This window comes from Pleurodeles waltl, chromosome 7, assembly GCF_031143425.1.
Source record: "Pleurodeles waltl isolate 20211129_DDA chromosome 7, aPleWal1.hap1.20221129, whole genome shotgun sequence".
In the NCBI taxonomy this organism is placed as follows: Eukaryota; Metazoa; Chordata; class Amphibia; order Caudata; family Salamandridae; genus Pleurodeles; species Pleurodeles waltl.
In genome coordinates, this window is record NC_090446.1 from 797,286,802 (window position 1) to 797,314,026 (window position 27,225).

Sequence of the window (27,225 nt, forward strand, 5' to 3'; positions counted from 1 at the left end):
TACTAGTGGGCCTGCAGCACTGGTTGTTCCACCCACCTAAGTAGCTCTGTAATCATGTCTCAGACCTGCCACTGCAGTGTCTGTGTGTGCAGATTTTAACTGAACAATTCGACTTGGCAAGTGTACCCAATTCCCAGGCCTAAACCTTCCCCTTTCTTACATATAAAGCACCCCTAAGGTAGGCCCTAGGTAGCCCCAAGGGCAAGGTGCAGTGTATGGTTAAGGTAGGACATATAGTAATGTGTTTTATATGTCCTGACAGTGAAATATTGCTAAATTCGTTTTTCACTGTTGCAAGGCCTGTGCCTCTCATAGGTTAACATGGGGGCTACCTTTAAATCTGATTAAAGTGTAGAATCCCTTTGGGAGCGGATGGACATGTGGAGTTTGAGGTCTCTGAGCTCACAATTTAAAAATACATCTTTTAGTAAAGTTGATTTCAAGATTGTGTTTTTGAAAATGCCACATTTAGAAAGTGAGCATTTTCTTGCTTATACCATTTCTGTGACTCTGCCTGTTTGTGGATTCCCTGTCTGGGTCTGTTTGACAGTTGGGCTGGTTGCGCCTCACACTAGTCAGTGACACATAAGGAGCTGGGTTGTAGTTTCCTGATGAGCCATCTGTTCTAGGAGGGAGGGGAGGAGTATTCACTCACACCTGAAAGGGCTGTGCCTGCCCTCACACTATGCAGTGTCCGACCCCCTGGTGGGTGTCTGGGGCCTGGCCTGGGCAAGGTAGGATTTCACAATCATAAGAGACTTTGCTTTGAAGTAGGCCTACTTCAAAGGAGAAATGGGTATAGGAAGGGCACCCAGAACCACAGACTTTAGAACACTTCTGTAAACCAAGAGGAACCTCTGCCTGGAGAAGAGCTGAAGAGCTGAGGAAGAAGAGTTGCCCTGCCTGTGACTGTGCTTTGTGGAGCTGTCCTGCAGTTGCTTCTCCTGCCAGTGTAAGAGGGCAAAGACTGGACTTTGTGTGCCTTCCATCTTGTGAAGATCTCCAAGGGCATGATTTGGAGCTGGCCTCCTGTTGTTTGAAGTTTCAGGGACCCATCCAGTTCCTGGGACCCTGAAAGGAGAAGCTGGCAGCCCAAGAGTAAGCAACGCAGTGTAGGGGAAAAGATCGACGCAACTCTGATCTGCGGCTGAAAAATCGACACGCCAACGGCTTTGCGGCTGAAAATCGACGCTCGCCTGCAACGCTACCCAAAAATCGATGCCCGGGACTGGAGAAACGACGCACAGCAGCGCTGAAGGGGGCTGGTGAGATCGCAACCCGCGCCACGTGGTTTTTAGATCATCGTTCAGCTGGATTTCTGACGCAAATACTGCTGGGCATATAAAAAACAACGCAAGGCCTGCCCGGACCCGGGAATGCTAACCGGATCAACGCATCGGTCTCCTGCGGAGAGAAGAAAGGACACGTCCTGACCCAAAAAAAGGAGAAACAACGCAAGGTCTCGCTCGTGCGTGGTATCGACACATGGTACATTTTCACATTAACAGCGTTAGTGTTGTGTTTAGAATTACATGAAGACTCGTTTTGCATTTGTAAGTGATAACTTGACTTGTGTATTGTGGATTTTTGTAGTTTTGGTCTTGTTTTGTTTATATAACTATTTTCTATTTTTCTAAACTTGTGTTGTGTCATTTTGTCGTGTTTTCATTAAGTTACTGTGTTTGTTGGTACAAAAACCTTACACCTAGCCCTCTGATGTTAAGCCTACTGCTTGTGCCAAGCTACCAAGGGGGTAAGAGAGGGTTAGCTGAGGGTGATTCTCTTTTACCCTGACTAGAGTGAGGATCCTTGCTTGGAGAGGGGGTAACCTGACTGCCAACCAAAGACCCCATTTCTAACAGAGAGACATACAGGAAACCCAGAGAACCCCAAACCTCGAAAGACTTAAAATCACACAAAACAACTGTATTTATTGATTTATTTTGTTTTGAATATAGGCCAGGCACTGCACCGTATTTGAATGTTGTTTGTTCCACTTTTATAATCACTTTACATGAGGATAAGAAGAAGACAAATATGAAATAAAGTGTTCAGTTAGATTTTATGGCAAGACTTGGAGGCTAACATCATGCTTCAACGTCTTTAAAGTGGCTGCTGGATTAGTAGAATAAAGTACTAGGAACAATAGAACATTGAAGCATTCCACAACTTAATAAAAGGCCAGAATCCCTAGCCATCTTCCTTCCTCTTTTCCTGCTGATCCATGCAGATTAGTACTGTGTGCAGGACATGAGGAGTATTTCTCACATTGTGTGCTTGTGGTGGAATTGAGTGAAAGATTTATAGATGAATGGATTATTTGGGAAAAAGTACCAGTGTGTACAGTATTTCAAGAAACCTGATTGTTTTATGAGCAGTGTCTCGGTTGCGGCCTGGAGGTATAGGTGAGGTATTGTTATTTACTTTGGAAATTATTTTTTATGAGGCTGAGAACATTATAAATTAAAAAAGAATGATCACTAACCATTGGCTCACCAGTGTACACAGTGCAGTGACCATGATCATGTAATTCAAAACATGCAGTGGTTAATTGTTGTGGACATGAGACATGCAGTGCATACCTGTTTAAGCCTGTCACACAGCTGTTCTTGTATGGCACGCATGTTTAAAAGCTAATAATCTTCCAAGAAATTTAAAAAAGGACTGGTCAACCTATGGGAGTTCAATGTCATGATGAAGGTCGGTCATCTTGTAAGATTGGGATGATATCTCGATCAGTTATAGGTAACGCAGATAAAACGGTATGGTTTGATTGCCAAAGACCATAGCTGCCTACATTGCAGTTACAAAAGGAAAAGGAGGAGGTTTTGGATGACAGATTTTCAAAAGGAATATAGAAAATTTCTATTGAGTTTGGTAACAGGATGGAGAAAAGATTGGATTTGATGCTCCAGACCAGAGGTATTTGTTCTGACGAGGAGACTTATTGGTCAGCTGGCGACGCTACTTCTCAGATGAAGAAGAAAGGTAGGGTGTTCAGAAAAAGAAAGAATATTGAGGTCCATGTCAGGGAAAAAGATGGAAATCTGTCAAGGCATAACAAGATCTGTGTGAGCTCACAAGCAAAGCTAGTGTTGAGGACACATGACAGATTAATGAAAGGTCCAGGGAAAGAAAACAGATGGTTAAGAAAGGGTTGTAGCCATACAGTTGTGCAATCTGACAAATCATATGGCAGCACAGAGGTAGAGTTAAGTTGTTCCCCTGACTTTGATTCTGATACTCAATGTTGTGAGAAATCAAGAGAAAAGGAAGTTGTGAAAATAAAGGAGATGGACAAAAATATTATGGTGGATCTTTTTGGATCGTAGGTGTTGTATCAGAGCGTTTTGGGTGAGTCCATGTTTGACCCTTTGATGATAAAACACCCATTATCGCCAGAGTGGACACCTGCTCTCCATGTGGCAGAATATATTGAATTCAGATCAAGGTGAGAGATACCTAAGGAAGTAAGAATAAGACTGTGATCAGAGTGTCATAGATCTTTTTTATCAAATAAAGTAGTGGCAACTCCAGTCCTGGATGCAAAGATTTTCCTCTTCATAGGGAAAGGAGGCAGAGACCCACACAAAGGTCTGGATATAGGCTTCGTTATGTGCCAAGACAGGTTGTTGGACATTAGAGGTATGTTAACAAAGATTTTTGATTTAACAGAAGAGGCACATGTTAATAAGGAATTCTCAATCTTGATGAACTAAAACAATGGGTGCAACGTGCTCTTTGCCTCTTAGGTAATGTCAATGCTACAATTTCTGTGGAACAAAGAAAGGGGATATAACTTAAGATTAATCCAAAACTGGTGGACTTGGCAAATAAGCAGGCAGGTCCAGTGGCAAATGGCCTTTTGTTCAGAAATGCTTTTATAAAAGCAATGTCTAAAATTATGGGTGCTTTTAGTTTGATACAGAAATCACAAAGAGATATAAAGAAAGTATTTAGTGAGCTTGTTTTTGGATGGGCTGGGCACATAAGGTATCGGTACTCCAGCCGAAGTCAGGGAACCATGAGAAATTCCTTTTCTTGAGGATTCGACCTTACTTACAGGGTCAGCAGTTTTTACCTTCAGCGACCGAGATCCTGAGGAAGAGGATCTCATTGTGCATGGGGAACAGGTAAGGTTAGACCCTTTTGTTATCCCATTAAAATTGGGTAGCAGACTTGCTCACTTTTATCACAATTGGGTGTGAATAGTAGTGGATCCATGGGTGTTGCAGACAGTACAAGGTTATCCCATAGATTTCATTGCAGAACCGGTTCACAATCCGGGTTCAGAGTTGTTTATATACATCAAAGAAATGACAGAGGTGGTAGAAAAAGAGAAACAAAAATTATTGAGGAAAGGAGCAATAGAAAAAGCGTGTCAAGAATTGATTGAATTCGTCAGCAATCTCTGGTTGATTGGTTAGTTTAACATCATTTCAAAATGGAAGGGATGCATATTTTGAGGGACATTCTTCAAACAAAAATTGGTTTAGATGTGAAGGATGAGTATACAACAATTTGGGAGCCGCATCAGAGATTTCTGCCATTCAGAAGGGGTGGAAGGATTCGCAATTTTGTATGTCTGCCTTTTGCTCTATTATCCACCCCTTGGTGTTTCACAAAAGTCCCTCAGCCAGTGGTTGCATTTCTGCAAGAGAGAGGGATATGATTGATTTTATAGTTAGATAGCATTTTAATAACGGATCAGGAGAGGATGAATGTGAAAGCTCATACAGATTTGACAGTACGATTGTTGGAAGGTTTAGGATTTGTGGTGAATAGGAACAAGTCAAGTTTGGAACAAAAACAAGTAACTCAGTTTTTGGAAATCTTAGTGGCTACAGAAAAAGGGGAATTGAGACTTCCAAGTGAGAAATTGAAGAGGATAAGGAAAGAGATCCGGAGAGTTGTGGAAAAGGATTAAATTTCTTTACAAAATGATAGCCCTAGTAATAGGGCTGTTATCTTCAACAATTCAAGCTATTTTACCTGGACCATTAAATTAGATGGCACTTCAGAGGTTGAATGCAATTCATTTAATAAAGACAATGGGCCTGATTCTAACTTTGGAGGACGGTGTTAAACCGTCCCAAAAGTGGCGGATATACCACCGACCGTATTACGAGTCCATTATATCCTATGGAACTTGTAATACGGTAGGTGGTATATCCGCCACTTTTGGGACGGTTTAACACCGTCCTCCAAAGTTAGAATCAGGCCCAATATCTCTTTCCTTAGAGGCGAGGGGGGAACTGCAGTGGTGACTGAGGGACATGGAGGCATGAAATGGGAGAATGATTTTTGGAGACTGTCTAAATTTGGTGATAGTTTAGATGGTTGGAGTGCCCATTGTGGTTTTGTGTCAACAGGAGGGGGTCGGGCAGAGGAAGAAAGAAGGATGCACATAAATTGGAATTGTTGGCAGGGTTATTTGCAATATAATGTTTCATGAGAAACAAGGTGAGGTTTTCAATGCTATTATGGATGGACAATATGTCAGCAGTGAGACATATGTAAACATATAGGGAGGTCCTGAATCAAAGGATTTGCTGGACTTGGTAAAAGTATTTTGGAATTACTGCATTATAAGGAATGTATCACTGCAAGTGGAACACATTCCAAGTATGAGCAGTGTGGAAGCAGAGCAGGTTCTTGAGGAACTCTTAGAATTCCAGGAATTAGAGGTTGAACAGGGAAGTATTTACGAAAGTAAAGAGAATATGGGGTCCATTTGGAATAGATTTGTTTGCAAACAGGATAAATACTTGGGTGAAGAGATTTTTCAGTTGCAGTAAGGATTCAGAGTCTGCGGGAGTGGATGCATTTTGTTGTAATTGGAGAGGTCTACATCCATTTGCATTGACCCTGTTTTCAATAATTGCTTGAGTGACTCAAATGGTGGAAAGAGACTGTGGTTGTGGTGTTGTTGGTTGGTTCATAGGTGTTGTATCAGAGCATATGCAAATGAATGGTTCCGACAACTTTTTATGGTAGAAGGGTATTGTAATTGATTTTATTTTGTTTATATTTGTCACTATAAGTCTTATAGTCAACAGATTTCCTGTTCAACTGTTGCTCTTTTGGGTCTCTCTGTTTCTTCCTGTGCTTTCTGTTCTTTTAGTTCTTATTGTGTTGTTTCTGTGACTGTCTTCCTTTTATTCTTTCTATTTTCTCCTTTTATGTATCTTCCCAGGGTCTCATCGGAGAGAGTTCCCACTGCTGCATGAGCCACGTCCCTCCGGGGATGTGTCGGGTTACTTTGTTTCCTCTCGCGGGTGGTCTCTCTCTCGTCTTGATGGCCACTTCCCTTTTGCTTTCTCCTTCGCGTGTGCCTCCTCCCGCATCTGGTTTCTCCGTTGCGCTCTCTCTCTCTCGTCTCTCCTCCTGATGACGGCCTGTTTTCCAAGTCTGTCCCACCGGCATGCTCCCCTTCCTCCCTTTTGTATATCTGCTGCGTCGCTTTCGAATCCCGGATATCCAAGTTTGCGTGCGAGTTCCACTTTCTCTCACCTTCGGTAGTACCCCTGGGGTACTCAGTTGTCGGCCCCCACCCTCATGGTGGCACCAGATTTAGAATAACTCTGTTAAATTTGGTAAGTCCACTATGGAGATCTCAGGTTTGGTTTCCAATCCTACTGGAATTATCAGTAGATTTCCCAATGGTGATAGCAATGTTTCAAGAAATAATGTTGTATCTAGGAGGGAAAACACATGATTTGGTGAAAACAAGTCAATTGAATCTAGTGGCTTAAAAGATTTCAAGAGAACCTGGGAACTGCCAGGACTTCCAGCAAAATCTTCAGACCTCATCAGAGAGTCTTGGTTACCTGGAACAATGAAAATGTGTTGATTGGCTTGGCAGAAGTGGGTTTGCTGGTGTTTGGAGAGAGATGTTGATCCCGTGGTCATGTGGATGTAGTGGAGATTAATTGTCAGAAATACTCAAAAAAGGTTGTGTTTAGAAAACTAGTAATGTTCATGGCTCACCTTTTGTGGGAGGACATTTCCAAGTGAATGGTGTATCAGAAACACAGGATGTTTTAATTAAGAGATTAATATGAAGCATTGGAATTGCAATGCCACCAGTGTCTAGATACAATTCTGTGTGGAATGTGTCAACTGTTTTGTCACATATTGAGAGTTGAGGAAACAATGAAGTTATGACTCTTACTGATCTTTCTATGAAAGTAGCATTTTTGTAGTGTTTAGTATCATTTAAAAGATTATTTGATGTTTAAGCTCTTGATGTAACAAGGAGAATTTTTACTCCAAAAGGGGTATGTTGTTGTTTAACCAGACTAACAAAACCAAATTCAAAAACTATATTTTATCCATTTCTCAATGAAAGAGCAAGCTTGTGTGCTGTTCATTGTGTTAAGGAGTACGAAAGAAGAACGTTGTGTGAGACCTATGGGGCTGTTGCAATTATTAATTTCTCTTAAAAGACCTTTTAAGGCTGTGTCTTCTCCCACGTTTACCAGGTGGGTTAGGAAGGTGATGTTAAGAGCACATGTGGATGTCAGTGTGTTTGGGGCACATTCTGTAACAGGAGGGGCAGCCTCGAAAGCCTTTTTGATGGGTGGTGCATTTCAGGACATTTTGAGATGTGCATATTGGTCAAATGACATAACTTTCAGGAGATTTCATTTTAAACCAGTTGTGAATGCAGAAAGTTGTTCGATTGAAAAGCTCCGAACTTGCAAAATGTTAGCCTATAGATCTTGGTATAAAATGCAGATTTTCCACAGCCTGGTGGGCAGAAAATCTGGATTTTATCAAGGACACAGAGGCTAATATTATCCCTTCATGGATTCCCTGGTTTGTTTCAATATGTTTTGTTTGTCTTTTTCTAGTGCATGGTCAAGTGAATTAATGGACAAATTTACAGATCTAGCAGACTACTTTTTCGAAGGAAAGATGAAGTAGGAAAAGCTATTCAAGTTGACCATATTTAATGTTTATTGACATGTTTCAGAAGCAAAGAAGAAGGAAGATGGCTGGGGATCCTGTTCTTTTATTAAGTTGTGGAATGTTTCAATGTTCTAATGTTCCATATTCTTCTAAGTGGCTGCTGGAGTAGTAGCAATAAAGAAGATGAGGCATAATATTAGCCTCCACGTCTTTAATAAAATCCAGATTTTCTGCCCATGAGGCTATGGAAAATTTAAATTTTCTTTATTCCAAGTAGAAGAAGCCTGTAAAAGTATACTTACATTTCAGACTCATCAAAATAGAGTAAGGATATTTCATATGTGCAGTTACTATTCTTTTTTGCAACTTGAACACCATTACTAGTATAATACATACTCTTTCATTACTTAGTCATCTACCGTTTTGAGTACAATTTTAAATGACAACACTCAAACACATGTGGCAAGTTTTTCAGATCCATCTCAGCAGCAAAATGCTATTTTAATATGTTTTGAGGTATAATTCTCGCGCTTGTCAAAATGAGGTGTAGGTCATTTTGCCACACTGAATTTTGGTATTCATAATTTGTCTAAAAATACACATTTAGGGCGTGATTTAGAGTTTGGCGGATGGGGTTACTCCGTCACAAACCTGACGGATATCCCGTACACAATATTATGATCCCATCATATCCCATGGGAATAGTAATTTGGCAGACTGGATATCCGTCACATTTGTGACGGTGTAACACATCCACCAAACTCTACATCAGGCCCTTATCTATGCCCATAATTGACCTAGTGGGCTTAAAGATAAAACTTTTGATGGTTCCCTGAAAATCATTCAGATTGTCATTCTATATTAGTAAGATGTTTACTCAAGAGGAATGTTGTAAATTAGTTGCTGATCTGAGTAAGGTAAAGGGATGATCACAGAACGGGTGGGATAAAATTTGAAATGTCAGTGCTGTTTTTTCTGAGCTTAGGATTTCCAGTTGCACATGATGTTTGTAATGAAGATGGGGATAAGTCTTTGCAATAGAAATCTTGATGTCCTTAGATGGTTAGCTGCCTTGCCAAATATCTCAGAGTGTTTGGAGATATAGGTTTGTAAGTGAACCATTTTGTCCTACACATCCACATTGTCTCTGTGTCTAACTTTGCAGAGAGAGCTAAACATATATAATGTGGTCTGATTTACGATTTGTGACTTTGAAGTAAGTTGAGTAGGTGGAAGTCCTGTTGATAGTATCTATAGTACATTATTGATACTAGAAGTGTGCATGAAAGTGGAACTCATCATCTGTGGGGAACAACTTTTTTTTTTCTCCGTCACAGTAGGTGTATTTGAAACCGTGGAGATAAAATAAAATGAGCAATGTCAAAGCTTGGTTTGTAATTTGGCACACATCCATTGAGATTTCTATTGGTTATAATTCTATTGACTACTAATGCAACTTTTTCTCCCCTGGTTTTTTTCAATGATAATTATTCTTTTACTTATAATTATTGAACCTTGTATCATGTTGTCATTTCTCTTATTTACTTGCATTCCACCACTTAAGATATGAATGCACTTTTAAGTTCTTTACTGTTTTTGACTCTTGTTGTGTGGTTGATGTGTTAAACATAGCAGCTCATTGTTTATAGTACATTAATAGTTAGCTCTTTTATAAACAAAATATTATCAGCACAGATGAATGGTTAATTTATACAGTAATATGTGCAGATTTTTAAATCTCCTTGCTTGTTAAAAGCTGTGGTAAACTACATGTTATTAGCATATAACGATGTACAAATAATAGTTTTCTATTTAAACATGGCTTGTCACAGATTTTCTGAGAATTTACTTCCCACTTAGGACACGCTAACTCTGAAGAACAAATGTTAATTAAACCTAGTTAGGTGTGTCCATTTCTATTTTGAAATGGAAACTTCAGTCACTACTCATATCAAGAGTATGACAAATCCCCCCCCAGGCAATGAACCTAATAGTCAGATTATTTAGTGTCTTCCGAAAATAACCATGTTATCAATTCACGCCACAATAATCATCATAGCACAATATCTGTTGTGCACAAAAGTCACATAGACTGAGCTTCAATAGTAAATGCCTTATCATCAAAAGTAAATACCCTGCCAATCCACATAAAATAGCAATTGTTAGACTTGACAGATAGAGCACGTTGGATTGAAAAGCCATCTAACACTGAAAGGTAAAACCATATTCCCTAAGGAACTATAGCCAAAACTTAATTAATCAACCAGTTTCTTAGTGATACAGCCTAGCCCCTATTTATCAACCAATATTAAGCAAGAAACTTAATTACCCTATATCCGGATTTCTTTATTTTCTGAAATGTAAAAGAATAATACTGCTGGCAAAGGCTAAAAATTAACAAGTAGATGCCTAAGCCAGAAAGCTGTGATCAGAACAGCAACACAATTCTAGGTTTGTTGAAGGTTTCACCTGGGCTTGGAAGTATATCAACATGCGTAAAAGGGGGGGTTTGATGGGAGTATAGAGGATACATTACATGGGTTTCTTCAGAAAAGTATAACAGAAAAAGCTAACTACATAGGCTTGCCAGTTGCCTTCAGCTCCTCCCCCTCCTGCCTGGGATCGACATTTATTCGAGATCAGACGATGAAATAAATGCACAGTGATACCTTTTGTAGATGTGAACAATCCTAAAATACAGATAAAATTGTATGATTCATTTTTATTCTGTTTATGTATAGTAATGTTTTATGTGCATTTAAAAATAACTAATTTTAAATAAGAAATAAATGTTAGTTTTTTTAGATATTTATTATTCATATTGTTTTAGATCTGACTCATGTTTAAATGGCAGAAAAGTGAAGGATTGAGGACCTATTAAGAGGAGTGAGGTTAACTTAGTTGTTCCTAATGTACCTGGGGGAAGTGCTGGTACTCGTTGGTTAAACTGCTTGTTGACAGGAGTTGGTCTTCAGGTTTGTTACCTTGCTTCAGTGACCCTGCTCCCTACATGGAGAACTTCTAGTTCTAACTATCAACATCGAGACAGATGTTTTTCATTTAAGCTATAAAATTGTTTTATGTCCATTATTTATTATATATGATTTACTTGTGCATCAAAGGCCTAATTGCTGAATGTTCTTTGGATTCAGCTTGGAAAGTTTATTAACAACTTCATGGTTATCTACTCATTATAACATTAAAAAAACCTCAATTGTCAAAAACCATGTAGTGTTCTAGTTTGTCTCACAATGCACAACAAATGGATTGGCTGTTTAATCTAGTGAGGCATTGTGCTATATATAGTAGCCAATTTGGACATATTAATTCATTCAAGATTAATATTTACACTTTTTTTTAGACTTTTGAAGTAGAACTTTTCAAACTTATTTGATTGTGTTTCCCAAGCAGCATTGGGATCATGACCAAAGAATGAACATGTTTCTACTCACTAATCAAGCATCCAAAACGGATCATATCAAGACTTGTCAGGGCTCTGAATTAATCACAATGAGACATACAACACTATAAATTCTCAAACATATTCTTCACATAAGAGTTCTTTGCTACCTCCTTTTAAAGCATGTCATATGTCCTATATTGGTTATTTGCAAAAATAGAATAAACAAATACAAGAAAAAGTATTTTAAAAGTTGATAATCCATTTTGGCTATTATTAATCACCTAGTCAAGCCAGATTGAATCACTGGCCCATTTGTTGTGACTACTTGATACAGGGTGAGTGGCTCTGGAATTTTAATGCAATGGTTGGGCGCTTACTATAGCAGACACTGTTAAAAGACAACAAGAAGAGGTAAACAGCAATACATTAAGGAGCAATTTTACATTTGAACATGACATTTGTAATTTTCAATTTGTATAATTTTGTTAGGATAACACATCCTTGATTGTAGAGAGGAACAACTGTGTTCTCTAAACAAGGTTGATCTTGAGCCTGATTACATTTAGATCACTTATGATGTGGGATCAAATGCAGATAACGTTATAGGGCTCAGGAAGAAATAGTTTTGGGGTAACTGTCTGCATGTTTTGGTGTCACAAAAAAATAAAACATGAGTGAATGTCTTCTTTGACTTTGATTTACTCAATGTTGTGAATTGAGAGTACTCAGAGGTACCCTAAAATATCTGTCTCATTTTACAAATGATCAAATGTAAACCTCCTCCTCCCCAGACCAATGCCTTTCTGGCAGTCTGTAAGCACAAAATGTCCTACTTTACCTTTAGGTGTTAAGTACATTTAGCATTTCACTTTACATTTTTGTTCTCCATAAGGAAAATATTACTTCTTTATTTTCACCACATAACTGCATGGAACATATCCTCCATTCCTTTATAGTCCTGTAGTCAGTACCCATAAGGCCAAATGTATTTTTTTCAATCCACATAGGAAGGCAAGGACCCTAAAGAGACCATATTTTTGGATTATGGGCTGTCCTGCATAGGAGTTTTTACCTCCCAAAGGCTTAAAAAATATTACTGCCAGGGGAACTTACAAAAATGGATATTTTACTTCTGAGGGAATCCACTCACCTGAAGAACATCCTTTAAAAAAAAAAAAAAAAAAAAAAACCTGGGTTTGAACTTGTGATATCAAGGTTTCACACTAGTCTCTACAACAGCAATGAAAATGAATACAGCTCTCATGACGCTTCCAAAACCTTTATTGTCATACTCGCGTGGGACTCCAATAAAGGGCAGAAAATATTTAGTGAAGGTGACCCTACCCTGTCATGGGTTCCCTTATTTATTACAGATTTTGTCTCAAATCAAATTCCCTTTGGTTACTGCTAATATCTGAAATAAATGGCATGAAATAATTTCTCAAGTGTTATTGAATTATAAGAAACTCAAGCCTAATGGGGATCCGAATCTAGCATTTCATCCATCTCAATCCAATGTCGGCAGTCAAACTTTCCACCACCTATAATGTGGTTCAGTGTCACCACCGCATATTTAAGAAGTGCACTACACTTGCACCTGTATTTGCACATGTAGCTATGTACTGAATTCCCGGCTTGAGTTGGGTGTACAGCCAGACATTAAATAGGAACTGAGAAGCTCTAAGTCATAATAGTTAATTATTAGACTTTTCATCCTTGGCAGTCTCCCTTAACTTTTTGCCTCTGTTTCCTAGGTTGTTGATGTGTGCTGGACTCTGATTTTAGTGTTTTTGTTACTCTGGGCACTTTACCACTGCTAACCAGTGCTAAAGTGCAAGTGCTCATTTACAAAATGTGTATGTAATTGGCTTATCCATGATTGGCATATTTGATTTATTAGTAAGTCCCTAGTACAGTGCACTAGAGGTGCCCAGGACCTGTACATCAAATGCTGCTAGTGGGCCTGCAGCACTGATTGTGCCACCCACATAAGTAGCTCTGTAATCATGTCTCAGACCTGCCACTGCAGTGTCTGTGTGTGCAGTTTTAACTGTAAATTCGACTTGGCAAGTGTACCCACTTGCCAGGCCTAAACCTTCCCTTTTCTTACAGGTCAGACACCTCTAAGGTATGCCCTAGGTAGCCCCTATGTAGTGTATGGTTAAGGTAAGACATATAGTAATGTGTTTTATATGTTCTAACAGTGAAAAATTGCTAAATTCGTTTTTCACTGTTGCAAGGCCTGTCCCTCTCATAGGTTAACATGGGGTCTACCTTTAAATCTGATTAAAGTGTAGATTCCCTTTGGGAGCGGATGGACATGTGGAGTTTGAGGTCTATGAGCTTACAATTTAAAAATACATCTTTTAGTAAAGTTGATTTCAAGATTGTGGGCCTGATTACAACTTTGGAGGAGGTGTTAATCCGTCCCAAAAGTGACAGTAAAGTGACGGATATACCACCAGCCGTATTACAAGTCCATTATATCCTATGGAACTCGTAATATGGCTGGTGGTATATCCGTCACATTTGGGACAGATTAACACCTCCTCCAAAGTTGTAATCAGGCCCTGTGTGTTTGAAAATGCCACATTTAGAAAGTGAGCATTTTCTTGCTTATACCATTTCTGAGACTCTGCCTGTTTGTGGATTCCCTGTCTGTGTCAGTTTGACAGTTGGGCTGGTTGCACCTCACACTAGATAGTGACACAAAAAATTAGCTGGGGTGTAGTCTACATTTCCTGATTAGCCATCTGTGCTAGGAGGGAGGGGAGGAGTGGTCACTTACACCTGAAAGGGCTGTGCCCCTCCTCACACAATGCATTCTCCGACCCCCTGGTGAGTGTCTGGGGCCTGGCCTGGGCAAGGCAGGATTTCACATTCAAAAGAGACTTTACTTTTGAAGTAGGCCTACTTCAAAGGAGAAATTGGGTATAAGAAGGGCACCCAAAACAACAGACTTTAGATCACTACTGGACATCAAGAGGAACCTCTGCCTGGAGAAGAGCTGAGGAGCTCAGGAGAAGTGCTGCCCTGCCTGTGACTGTGCTTTGTGGAGCTATCCTGCAGTTGCTGCTTCTGCCAGAGTAAGAGGGCAAAGACTGTACTTTGTGTGCCTTCCATCTTGTGAAGAAATCTCCAAGGGCTTGATTTCGAGCTTGCCTCCTGTTGTTTGAAGTCTCAGGGACAGCAAAGACTTCTCTCTGCCAGCACCTGAGTCTCTGGAGAGACTCCTGTTCTGACAAGCGGTGCCCTATCCAGTCCCTGGGCCCTTGAGAGGAAAGCTGGTGGAAATCCAAGGAAATCGGCTTCGGACGACTTCGGACCGATGCCGCTGCTGAATCCGGTGACGCCGCCTGCAACCGACTCCGTGATCTTCGCTGGAACGCTACGACCTTCGCATGCCTGACGCTGCTGCAGCCCCGCTGAAGTCCGCGACTCCATGGAAGTCGCCGCACCACATCGTGACCGATGCCGCTTGAAGTGCGCGGATTCAACGTTTCGCACAGACGCCGCGATCCCCGACTTTGCGCATCGACTTGTTTTCACTCTTCATTAAAAGTACTGTACTTGGGAGTCTACGCGTCTCCATGTCCGGTGCCGCTGGTGTCGGATTGTTGGGAACGACTCCGTCACGACGCCGTGTTAACATCTCATCGAAGCATTTTGTGTTTCTAAGCGCAATTTTTTAGTTTAATCTTTAAAAATTCATAACTTGACTTGTGCATGTCGGATTTTTGTTGTTTTGGTCTTGTTTTGTTTAGATAAATATTTCCTATTTTTCTAAACCTGTGTTGTCATTTTGTAGTGTTTTCATTAAGTAACTGTGCATGTTGGTACAAATACTTTACACCTGGCACTCTGAAGTTGAGCCTACTGCTCTGCCAAGCTACCAAGGGGGAAAGCAGGGGTTAGCTGAGGGTGATTCTCTTTTACCCTGACTAGAGTTAGGGTCCTTGCTTTAACAGGGGGTAACCTGACTGTCAAGCAAAGACCCCATTTCTAACACTGGTGATCAGCGGTTGGGATTTGGACTTGTATTTGTACTTGACATACAGTGATTAAGTGTACACTACTGTTTGAGTTCAGACCACTACGTGACCATATACTACTTGTTTGGTGATCTTTTTATTTTTTCTCTTTGGGACTGTTTTTGTTCTACTTCAATTTTTTCGCTGATTCCTTGATTGACTTTCTTTGGAACTTCATTTGGGAACTTGTTTTTCTGCCTTTGGAACCTTGCACTTGTTTTTTAATCTTCATCATGTCCCAAGCTGGAGATGCATCAGTTGGAGCTGACTTTGACCTTGAGAAATTGGAGAGTTATACCAAGGCTCAGTTGAAGCAGTTCTGTAAAAGTTATGACTGTCCCTTTAAGAGCTCATCCAGGAAGTAGGAGCTGCAAAAGTAGCTGAGGGCCTGGGTGACAGCCAAGAGCACTGAAGGGCAAACAGAGGATGAGGGAGAGGAGGAGGAGGAGGAGGAAGAGTGTTCAGTACACAACGGTATTGTGGGTGGGCCTGTTATGTCCAGGGAGAAGTTCTCCAGGACAGGTAGCAGTGTCTCATCTAAGGGTCTGACACCTGAGGAGGTACAGGACAGACGGGCAGAAAAGGAGTACCAATTGGAGCAGAGAAGGCTAGCCCTTGAGGAAAGGAAGTTAGCAATGGCTCATGAGCTTAGCTTGAGAGAGATGGATCATAGAAGCCAGTCCAGTAGAGATGGTGGCAGCAACCCTACAGTGCTGCCTGAGAGGAGGGTGCACATTCCTAAAGACCTTGTGAAAGATTACAAGAGGGAGGATGGCATATATTTGTGGTTCAAGGGGTATGAGTCTGCTCTCCACATGAACTGGTCCCTGAAGCTCATTGGGGGGCGGGTCTGTGGAAGCACTTTGAGGTAGAGGGGAGGGATACACTGACAGCCTTAGGGGATGCTCTGAATCTCACCTACTGTAGCATGAAGGATGTCTTACTTACAAGGTATGGTCTTACCCCTGAGCAGTACAAGGATAGGTTTAGGTTCTACAGGAAGAAGGCATCCCAAACATGGTTGGATTGTGCTGATTCTTATTCCAGGTCACTGGATGGTTGGGTGAAGGGCAGAAAGGTAACTACGTATGAGTGGCTTTACAATCTGATTGCTTGGGAGCACTTGTGCAGTTTATGTTTTCCAGAGCTGCTCCAGCACCTGATTGACAGCAAACTGACTGACCCCAGGAAGCTTGCACAGGAAGCGGACCGCTGGGAGAGCACCATGGTCCAGAAGAGGTATGGGGGAGACCACGCCAAGGGTGGGCAGGGTCCCTCTCAGAAGAAAGGGGGGGTAAGGGTAAACTGGGGGAGTTCTCTGAAGGGCCCCAAACTGATTCCCAACCCCCCAGTGAAAAGAAGCCATGGTTCTCCAAAGGGAAGCCACTGGCAGGTGGCCCCCCACGTAAGTGCTATGCATGTGACCAGGTGGGTCATGTGAGGGGGGACCTCAAGTGCCCCAAAAGTACACCGGCACCCACTGGTGTGCCGTCCCAGTGTTTGGCCAGTGTAGCGCTTGGGGAGGAGTTGGTTTCAGGTGGGTGGGAACCAGATGAGATGACCCTTGTCTCACTAGGGGACAGTGAGATGGTCCAGAGAACCCTAGTGCCTGAAAACAGTAAGAAGTACAGGCAGTGGGTGACCATTAAAGGACAGAGGGTGGAGGCTCTGAGAGACACAGGAGCCAGTGTGACTACAGTGAGGAGTCAGCTGTTATCTGTAGAGCAGATAGTCCCCGGGTACTTCACCAAGTAGTTGCAGTGGACAACTCAGAGCGCCTGTGCAGAGTGCCGCAGGTTCCCTTTGAATGGGGGTGGTCTCAGGTTCCTTGAAGGTAGCTGTGAGCCCTACCATGCCTGTTGATTGTTTGCTAGGCAGTGACCTGGAGGATTCCCCTTGGAAGGAGGTGGGACACAGGTCTCACTTGAAGATGTTGGGTCTGCCTGGGTGGGTATGCGTATCCACCCGGTCAATGGCAGCCCGTCAGGGTAATCAAGAGCCCCTGGAGCCTGAAACAGTGGCCCAGGGGACCACTGAGAAGAGGAAGGGCAGGGGGCGCGGGAAACCAGCCCCAGATGTTCCCATTGTCCGGGAGGAGGCAGAGCCTGAGGTTGATGTCCCGGAGCCTAAAGGGGAACAGGCGGCTGACTGGGGGAGATCCCTGAGCCGTTGCAGTGGTAGCAGGAAGGGGGGCCCACCAGGGAAGCATTCTGTGCAACACAGAAGACATACCCTACTTTGGAGGGTTTGCGGCAGCAGGCTGCAGACCAGGCAGCTGGCAAGGAGCCAGGATCACACCTGATTTATTGGGAGGATGACCTCCTGTATAGCGAGCCTAAGGTTCCTGAGCCTGGGTCAGCCCTTGTGCTGGTAGTACCCCAGTGCTTCAGGGCCTTCCTACAGGGGTTGGCTCATGATGTGCCTTTAGCTGGACATTTGGGGCAGGACCTTTGAGAGGCTTGTCACCCACTTTTACGGGCCCCTAATGTGCAGGTACTCAGATGCACACTGCAGGTCTTGTCAGACTTGTCAGGCCAGTGGCAAGAGTGGGTGGAAATGTAAAGCTCCCCTCCAGCCTTTGCCTGTTGTCAGTACTCCTTTTGAGAGGGTAGGCACTGCCATTGTGGGGCCTCTGGACCCCAAGACAGCTTTGGGCAACAGGTTCATTCTGGTCTTGGTGGACCATGCAACACGGTACCCAGAAGCCATTCCTCTGAGGTCAGTCACTTCCCCTGTGGTGGGTCGTGCACTGATGTTTTTTTTTTACCCGCATGGGGTTCCCCAAGGAAGTGGTATCTGATAGAGGTAAAAACTTCATATCCACATATATGAAGTCTTTGTGGAAAGTGTGTGGGGTAACCTACAAGTTCACCACACCTCACCACCCTCAAAGTAATGGTCTGGTTGAGAGATTCAACCACACCTTGAAAGGCATGATCATGGGCATGTCAGAGCCCTTGAGGCGGAAGTGGGACGTCCTCTTGCCATGCCTTTTGTTCGCCCACAGGGAGGTGCCTCAAAAGGGACTTGGATTTAGCCCCTTTGAGCTGATTTATGGCCACCCTGTAAGGGGACCTTTGAGTCTGGTTAAGAAAGCTTTGGAGAAAGCTCCTAGTAAACCCCCCCAGGATGTATTCAGCTACATGCTGGCTTTGAGAATCCAGACCGCCCGCTTCAGGAGTCTCGCTCAGCAGAATCTGGAAGCAAGCCAGGAGGACATGAAACACTGGTATGACCAGAATGCCACTCTGGCTGAGTTTCAACCTGGACAGAAAGTGTGGGTGATGGCACCAGTGGAGCCTAGGGTGCTCCAGGATAAGTGGACTGGGCTATTTGAGGTGATGGAGCACAAGAGTGAAGTCACCTACCTGGTGGATTTGCGGTCTCCAAGGGTCCTGCATGTCAACCGCCTCAAACCTCACTTTGAGCGGACTGAACTGTCCATGCTCCTTGCGACAGATCATGGGATAGAAGAGGAGAGTGAGCCTCTTCCTGACATCCTCTCTGCAGGAGAAAAAGATGGGTCAGTGGAGGGAGCGATCCTCTCCCCCTCCCTGACTGAGGAGCAGCAAGGTGACTGTTGCCACTTGTTGGGACAGTTTTCCTCACTGTTCTCCCTGATCCCGGGAGTCACGCACTTGTGCACACATGTTGTGGACACTGGGGACAGTACACCTATTAAACACAAGGTTTACAGGGTGACTGACATGGTCAGGGCATGCATTAAGGATGAGGTATCCAAAATGCTTACCCTAGGTGTTATTGAGCACTCCAGCAGTCCTTAGGCCAGCCCAGTGGTATTGGTCCCAAAGGCTGCTGCATCTGGTGCCACTCCAGAACTCAGGTTCTGTGTGGGCTACCGGGGACTCAATGCAGTCGGCAAGACTGGCGCACACCCCATCTCCCGAGCTGATGAGCTCATTGACCGGTTGGGAGCTGCCAAGTACCTCAGTACGTTTGATTTAATATGTGGGTACTGGCAGATTGCCTTAACTGAGGGGGCCAAGGAGAGGTCAGCATTCTCTACCCCAGATGGCCACTTTCAATTTAAAGTGATGCCATTTGGGATGAAGAATGCCCCTGCCACCTTTCAGAGGTTGGTCAACCAGGTGTTGGCTGGGCTGGATGAGTGCAGTGCCGCCTACCTGGATGACATTGCTGTGTTTAGTTCCACATGGGAGGAACACTTGCAACACCTCTGGGGAATGTTAGAGGTCCTGCAGAAGGCAGGCCTCACTATTAAGGTGAGCAAGTGCCAAATAGGGCAGGGTTCTATGATGTACTTAGGACACCAGGTGGGGAGTGGCCAGGTGGCACCCCTACAGCCTAAGATTGACATGATTCTGGTTTGGGAGCCTCCCAAGACCCAGACTGAAGTGAGAGCCTTTTTAGGTCTCACAGGATACTACAGGAGGTTTGTTAAGGGATATGGTACCATTGTTACCCCCTTAACTGAGTAGACTTCTAAGAAGCAACCCAGGAAAGTGATATGGACAGAGGCTTGCCAGAACTCTTTTGATGCCCTGAAGGCTGCCATGTGCACAGCACCTGTGCTGAAGGCACCTGACTACTCCAAGGAGTTTGTTGTGGAAACAGATGCCTCAGAGCATGGTATTGGAGCAGTACTCTCACAGCTTAATGAAGAGGGCCTAGATCAACCTGTAGCCTTCATTAGCAGGAGGTTATTACCCAGGGAATGTAGGTGGAGTGCCATAGAAGGTGAAGCATTTGCTGGGGTCTGGGCACTGAAGAAGCGAAGACCCTACTTGGTTGGGACTCACTTCCAAGTTCAAACCGACCACAGGCCCCTCAGATGGTTAATGCAGATGAGGGGTGAGAATCCAAAACTGTTAAGGTGGTCCATTTCCCTACAGGGGATGGACTTTACGGTGGAACACAGTCCTGGTACAGAACACACCAATGCTGATGGTCTGTCCAGGTTCTTCCGCCTTAGTGATCAGAACTCCGATGAGGTTGGGTAGTTGCTCCCCACTTTCAGCTGTAGGGGACACGTGTTAGACTTTTCATCCTTGGCGTGGTCTTCCTTAACTTTTTGCCTCTGTTTCCCAGGTTGTTGATGTATGCTGGACTCTGTTTTAACTGCTTTTGTTACTGATTGTGCCACCCACATAAGTAGCTCTGTAATCATGTCACAGACCTGCCACTGCTGTGTCTGTGTGTGCAGTTCGACTTGGCAAGTGTACCCACTTGCCAGGCCTAAACCTTCCCTTTTTTTACATTTCAGACTCCCCTAAGGTAGGCCCTAGGTAGCCCCAAGGGCAGGGTGAAGTATATGGTTAAGGTAGGACATATAGTAATGTGTTTTATATGTCCTGACAATGAAATATTGCTAAATTCGTTTTTCACTGTTGCAAGGCCTGTTCCTCTCATAGGTTAACATGGGGGCTACCCTTAAATTTGATTAAAGTGTAGATTCCCTTTGGGAGCGGATGACATTTGGAGTTTGTGGTCTCAGAGCTGACAATTTAAAAATACATCTTTTAGTAAAGTTGATTTTAAGATTGTGTGTTTGAAAATGCCACTTTTAGAAAGTGAGCATTTTCTTGCTTATACCATTTCTGTGACTCTGCTTGTTTGTGGATTCACTGTCTGGGTCAGTTTGACAGTTGGGCTTGTTGCACCTCACACTAGACAGTGACACAAAAGGAGCTGGGGTGTAGTGTGCATTTCCTGATGAGTCATCTGTGCTGGGGGGAGGGGAGGAATGGTCACTTACACCTGAAAGGGCTCTGCCCGTCCTCACACAATGCAGTCTCCGACCCCCTGGTGAGTGTCTGGGGCCTGGCCTGGGCAAGGCAGGATTTCACATTCAAAAGAGACTTTACTTTTGAAATAGGCCTACTTCAAAGGAGAAATTGGGTATAAGAATGGCACCCAAAACAACAGACTTTAGATCACTTCTGTTCATCAGGAGGAACCTCTGCCTGGAGAAGAGCTGAGGAGAAGTGCAGCCCTGCCTGTGACTGTGCTTTGTGGAGCTGTCCTGCAGTTGCTGCTTCTGCCAGAGTAAGAGGGCAAAGACTGGACTTAGTGTGCCTTCCATCTTGTGAAGAAAACTCCAAGGACTTGATTTATAGCTTGCCTCCTGTTGTTTGAAGTCTCAGGAACAGCAAAGACTTCTCTCTGCCAGCACCTGGAGTCTCTGGAGAGACTCCTGCTCTGACAAGCGGTGCCCTATCCAGTCCCTGGGCCCTTGGGAGGAAAGCTGGTGGAAATCTGAGGAAATCGACTTCGGACTGATGCCGCTGCTGAATCCGGTGACGCCGCCTGCAACCGACTCCGTGATCTTCGATGGAACGCAACGACCTTCGCAGGCCCGATGCCGCTCCATTTAAGTCGTCGCACCACGTCCTGACCGAGGCCGTTCGAAGTGTGCAGATTCAATGTTTCGCACAGACTGCACGTAGCAACTTGTTTTCACTCTTCACCAAAAGTGCTGTACTTGGGGGTCTACGCGACTCCATGTCCGGTGCCGCTGGTGTCGGATTGTTGGGAACGACTCCGTCACGACGCCGTGTTAACACCTCATCGGAGCATTTTGTGTTTTTAAGCGTAATTTTTTAGTTTAATCTTTAAAAACTCATAACTTGACTTATGTAAGATCGGATTTTTGTTGGTTTGGTCTTGTTTTGTTTAGATAAATATTTCCTATTTTTCTAAACCTGTGTTGTGTCATTTTGTATTGTTTTCATTAAGTAACTGTGTATGTTGGTACAAATGCTTTACACCTTGCACTCTGAAGTTAAGCCTACTGCTCTGCCGAGCTACCAAGGGGGTAAGCAGGGGTTAGCTGAGGGTGGTTCTCTTTTACCCTGAATGAGTGAGGTTCCTTGCTTGGACCGGGGGGGTAACCTGACTGTCAACCAAAGACCCCATTTCTAACATGAATAGTATTTATTTACCACTAGTGGTGCTCTCTATCTCACGACATTATTATAATGTTTAGAATACAACAAAAGCAGTATGTCAACTAAAGTTAAGGAAACTTGACCAAACTGAGGGCCTGATTTATGACAAGTTAGTGCCGCCTTTGTCATTTTTTTATATTATTTTATTTTATAATTATATTTTGTATGTTTGTGCTGCTTTTGCGTCAAAAAATGAAGCAAAGGCGGCGCTTACTTTTCTTAAATTAGACCCTGAATGTATTAGTATTCTGTAATATAAGTACATATGAAGTAGCATAGAGATCTTAAAAACAACAATAGAATGTACCCACTACAATACAGAATCCACCTAACAGAAAACTACAATGGACTTTATTACCTGTGTCCCTGTAATTCAGATGGGGCCAATGCCAGGATTCACTGGCACCAATGGGATTATAATATCCTCTGGGAATACTGCAGATTCAATGCATTTCAACCAGACATATCTGCTGCCAAATGTAGCTGAAATGTTAGGTGAAACTCTAGGGTGAAATGGGGAAGTATAACTTTCAAATGCAGAGCTCCAAAACCTGACATCTCTGTGCAACAATAAAGACTTCCAAGACGGAGGATTAAGGTACTGCGTTTACACTACTTGCCCCTAGGTGCTAAGGAAAACTTCTAAAACTACAGCAGTTTGAAGACATATATAGTTGAACCTGAAGAGCAAGGTTATCACTAGCAAGGCTGGAAAAGGGGGACTGGATTGATCCACAGGTGGTACCTACATGGAAATTTGCTCTCTGCCCTTTAATTTCACCTCCTTTATTGAAACGCTTACTTTCATTGCTGCCTCTCTCCTTGGATTGCGCGCTTTAACAGTCAAATACACAGAATATTTATATTTTTTCCCAAAACGTTTCCCTGGCACCTACACTGAAGTACCATTACCCATTCTTTTCTCAAGTTCCCTTATTACTTCTCAATATCATGCATTAATTTAATTAGTGACGATAGCATGAGTTTACGGTTGTTAATCATTCATGTCAGCTGCAACTTAGAAAAGTGAGTAGCATAACTTATTAGATATCTTTTGTGCTTGATATAAGATAGCCGTCTGGCATGAATAGTTACTGTACAACTAACATTTTGATCTATTTTACTACAAGTATACACACACTTTTCTATACGGATATAGGCAGACTATATATATATATATATATATATATATATATATACCCATGTATCTATATACCCATAGACATGTATCTATATATACATATAGACATGTATCCATATATACATACATGCACATTCATGGATAGACTTTGAGTATGGGATGAACATGAGCTGAACTTGCGTCAGAGTGAAAGAATACTTATGGTATGAACATCGTGAATTGTCATAGAAAATGTAAGGACTGTGTATAGTGATAATTGCAGCAGCAACCACAACTTCAGTGGAAAGTGGTGTTCGGCAGATAAAGCAGAGGACTCCTGTTGCATCTTGCACTGTAGGTTTCCCTGGAAGCAGGGAGCAGGGAGTTTCCCACAAGAGCAGCAGCGCGCCCCGGCATGGCTTTACAGCCTCATCTGCCATTGGGCTCCCAGAGTCAGCCGAGGCATGGTTTACCTCTGCCTGCAGTGAGATTATTACGCAAATGTAATTCTAATTGCCTTGGCTTCTGCTAGCACAACATAGACTTGCAGTGCGGTATTTTGCTTAATGCAGCCATGTGCATGTAAGCATATATATAATAGGTCCCGGTCCAACTTCGCAATGTGCGCTGCTAATTTTCGTCCTCACAGGCAAGTGTGCCCATTCGTCTTTGGCAGGTTGCAAAAAATAGGATATTTGGAAGAAGACTTGTTTTTTTTCGAGAGAACCCGCATTCCCTGGCTGCTTCTTTCCCTGTACACTGCAAGTCTCCTCTTTCTACAGTCTTACCCCTCCCACCCACTACCCCTCCCCTTCGCTCTCTTTGCTGTAATTCCTTATTTAGGATACCATCGCGCGCTTATTCGTGAGACTCTGGAGAAACAGTCCGCACACGACAAACCCGGGTAAAAGCACAGCATTAGCACAACTGGCTGGCCGTTGTGTCACCATCTACTGAGGCACTTGTGCGTTGCAGCGAATTTGCATGCACTACACGAGCCTGGTGTCAAACCTGGTCTCCTCTCGCAGCGCTTCTTGTCTGGAGTCATGGGGTGCTGCGTACACATGTTTACACTGGGCAACGCAACATCCCCACACACCTGCCACGGCATCTGATGCCCTCCTCACTGTTATCAACTAACTTCCCAGTCTCTAACCCTACCCACTAAATATCGTAAAACACATCAATTTTAGGATTAAAAAAGAGAATTACGCCTCCTTGGAATAATCAAAAAGCTGGCTGCTATCAACACATTGCCATTCGGTTTTCAAGCACTCTGTTTTCTAAGCACACACGCTCTGGAACAAAGAGAAAATCTTACCTTTTGAGGGTCTTCTTTGTTTCGTCTGCAAGGAGGAAAACGTCCCCATCACTGCACCCATTTTGAAGTGGCACCTGTCTCACTTTTGCGTCCCCCAATGAAAAGGAAAAAAATCTGTCTGGACCGTCGATTGCAAAAACGGAAGAAAAAAGGGAAAAGGCACCAGCTCGATGTTCAGCAAGCGTTCAGCTTTGAGATATTTTTTTTTACCCTTCAGTCAACACACACACGCATTGACTCACAGGCTCTACTGTTATTATTCAGAACAAGCCCCCATCAGATTTTCGCTTCTATGTGGATTCCCTCGTTCCGGTTCTGGCAGTAGATGCATTCAAATATTTACTGGAGCTGTTCCACGTAAAAACACAGGCAAAGCCTCCCTCTCAGCCCCTTCTGGCTCCTAGCAGCTGCCTGTGGGTCTATCGAGAAAAACATCGATGCATCGCGCCCAGTGCATACTAAACTACAACCCTGTAGCCACGGTGAGAGTCTCCGGGGAGGCGAGGTGCACGGGTTCAGTCCCACCGTGAATGAATGAACCTGTGAAATAGACGCCGAAGTCGCAGCTGCGTGGAATGTGAATTCACGGCGATTGACAGTCTTCCTCTGAAAGGAATAACAATCTTTCTAAACTCATCATAAACATGTGACCCACGGAGCTTATATTCAAGGGAAAAACACATCAATGCAGAAATGTGAGGTCTGTTGTTTGTGTCACTTGGTATTAAAATGTAATTTCTTCTTCCGGTGTATTAGCGGATGGAATGCCAGCTCACAACAAAAAAGGGGGGATTCTATAGGAAATCATATTGAGAGTTAAAGATTGAACATATTTGGGTTTTAGATGTTCATTAAACATGAATGTAAAAATAGACCATACGCATAGATATTTACATGTCTGTATGTTATGTATCCATACCATAGCAAGAACTTAGTATCTGAAAAAAGCCACTACAGTAATAATTAAGGACAACACTAAATAAGCAATGTTTTATGTGTGCCATTGACTCTCCAAATAAAATTGTGGGCAATATTTTGAACGGTTCTTCGGACTTCAGTTTCCACTTCATTGGGTGGAGTGAGAGTAGCTCTTGCTGTGGGTTTGCATTACCTTTGTAATGAAAACCCTGCACAAAGCATTGTGGTGATATTTACTATTCGATGCAAATCATGAATGGGAAAGGTGACCAAAGTAACTAAAAAATGTACCAGGTGCTACTTAACACTACTTTGCATCAAGGGGCATTCCAATGGTGGTGCATTGGCATTCCCATGCAACAATCCATTGTTTTTTTAATGCAAATACCGATCTCCTAACAATTGTGGAAAGGGATTTGCATCAAAATCCTGCCTTCTTGGGCAGGTATAACAGAATAAGAATATTTTAATTTCTCCATACTTTTCAAAATTTGCATGTGTGCTGCACTGTACAGCATAATTTACACACACATAAAATCTGAATGTTTATGCATATAAAGAAGAAAGTCCACAAAAACTGGGTAACTTAACATCTGTCATCCGCCAAACCGTCTGATTTTAGACAGCTGTTATATATATAGTATATTTATGGGCTGTCAGTCAGCCCTCTTCCTTTATTGCTCTGTTGTGTCATTCACATTTTTCTTCCACTTTCTACAGCATGAGGCAAAGGGTCATCCGACTTAAATCAGTGGTTCCCAACCTGTGGTGGGGACCCCTGGGGGTCTGCGAAGCCTCCTCAGATTAGGTCCCTAACTTTCAGTGGGGGGTCCCCAGATTCCAATAATGATCTAGTGGGGGTCCCCGGGTTCCAGTATTGAAAAAGTGGGGGTCCACAGAACTCAAAATGTTAGGAACCACTGACTTAAATCATTTGTTCTATTCTGTGTGACAGCATTCCGTGGAACCACAATGCTGTTGCCTATAACAAAGTAGTCCTCGTGAGTGCCATGGGGTTGCTACCCATTTGTCCTCTCTAAAACCTTTTTTCAACATTTAAAAAAAAAACCTTTACGAGTTTTGATGTTTCAGTAGTTTCATAGATAATATTGCTGAGCACTCGCCACTGCTTGCAGTATGGTGTATCATGAATAATGACTGCATCCAAAACACATCTTTGAATGGGCTTGAACCCACATACGTAAGGACAGGTTCCATATTTAAATGTGTTTTAAAACCATTCAGATATGGCCGCCACTGTGTCTACATGTGCATCTCTGTAGGTTTTCATTGTTTAATGTTGTGCTCATAACAATCATGTGAGTTTGCAGTGGCTATCATGTGAAAAGTAACTTGAGACCAAGGGCAGGGCTCTTTGGGCCAAATGGACACTCAAAGTGCACCCCTCCTCTGAAGAATTCTGTTATTGCCACAGGTGACAGTATGTTGAATCATGCATGCAGTGTAGTGCTTTTTCATGTTACTTTCAGTGGGAGATTGTATACTAGCATCTCCTATTTGAATTCTTCTGCCTGTGTTTTTCATCGGCCCATTGAGACATCCATGTGGGGACATGAATGGTGAGTTCA

General features: G+C 43.0%; 1 protein-coding gene across 1 annotated transcript in view; it reads right to left on the reverse strand.

Annotated features, from left to right (window-relative positions):
• KCNIP1 (potassium voltage-gated channel interacting protein 1) overlaps nucleotides 1-25,301 on the reverse strand; it is a 1,382,576-nt gene extending 1,357,275 nt beyond the window's left edge. Inside the window, exon 1 of the mRNA XM_069199338.1 lies at nucleotides 24,719-25,301. Within this exon, the coding sequence (XP_069055439.1) occupies nucleotides 24,719-24,779 (61 nt within the window). The 5' untranslated portion in view covers nucleotides 24,780-25,301. The remainder of the gene's footprint in view (nucleotides 1-24,718) is intronic.
• Between the last annotated feature and the right edge of the window lie 1,924 nt (nucleotides 25,302-27,225).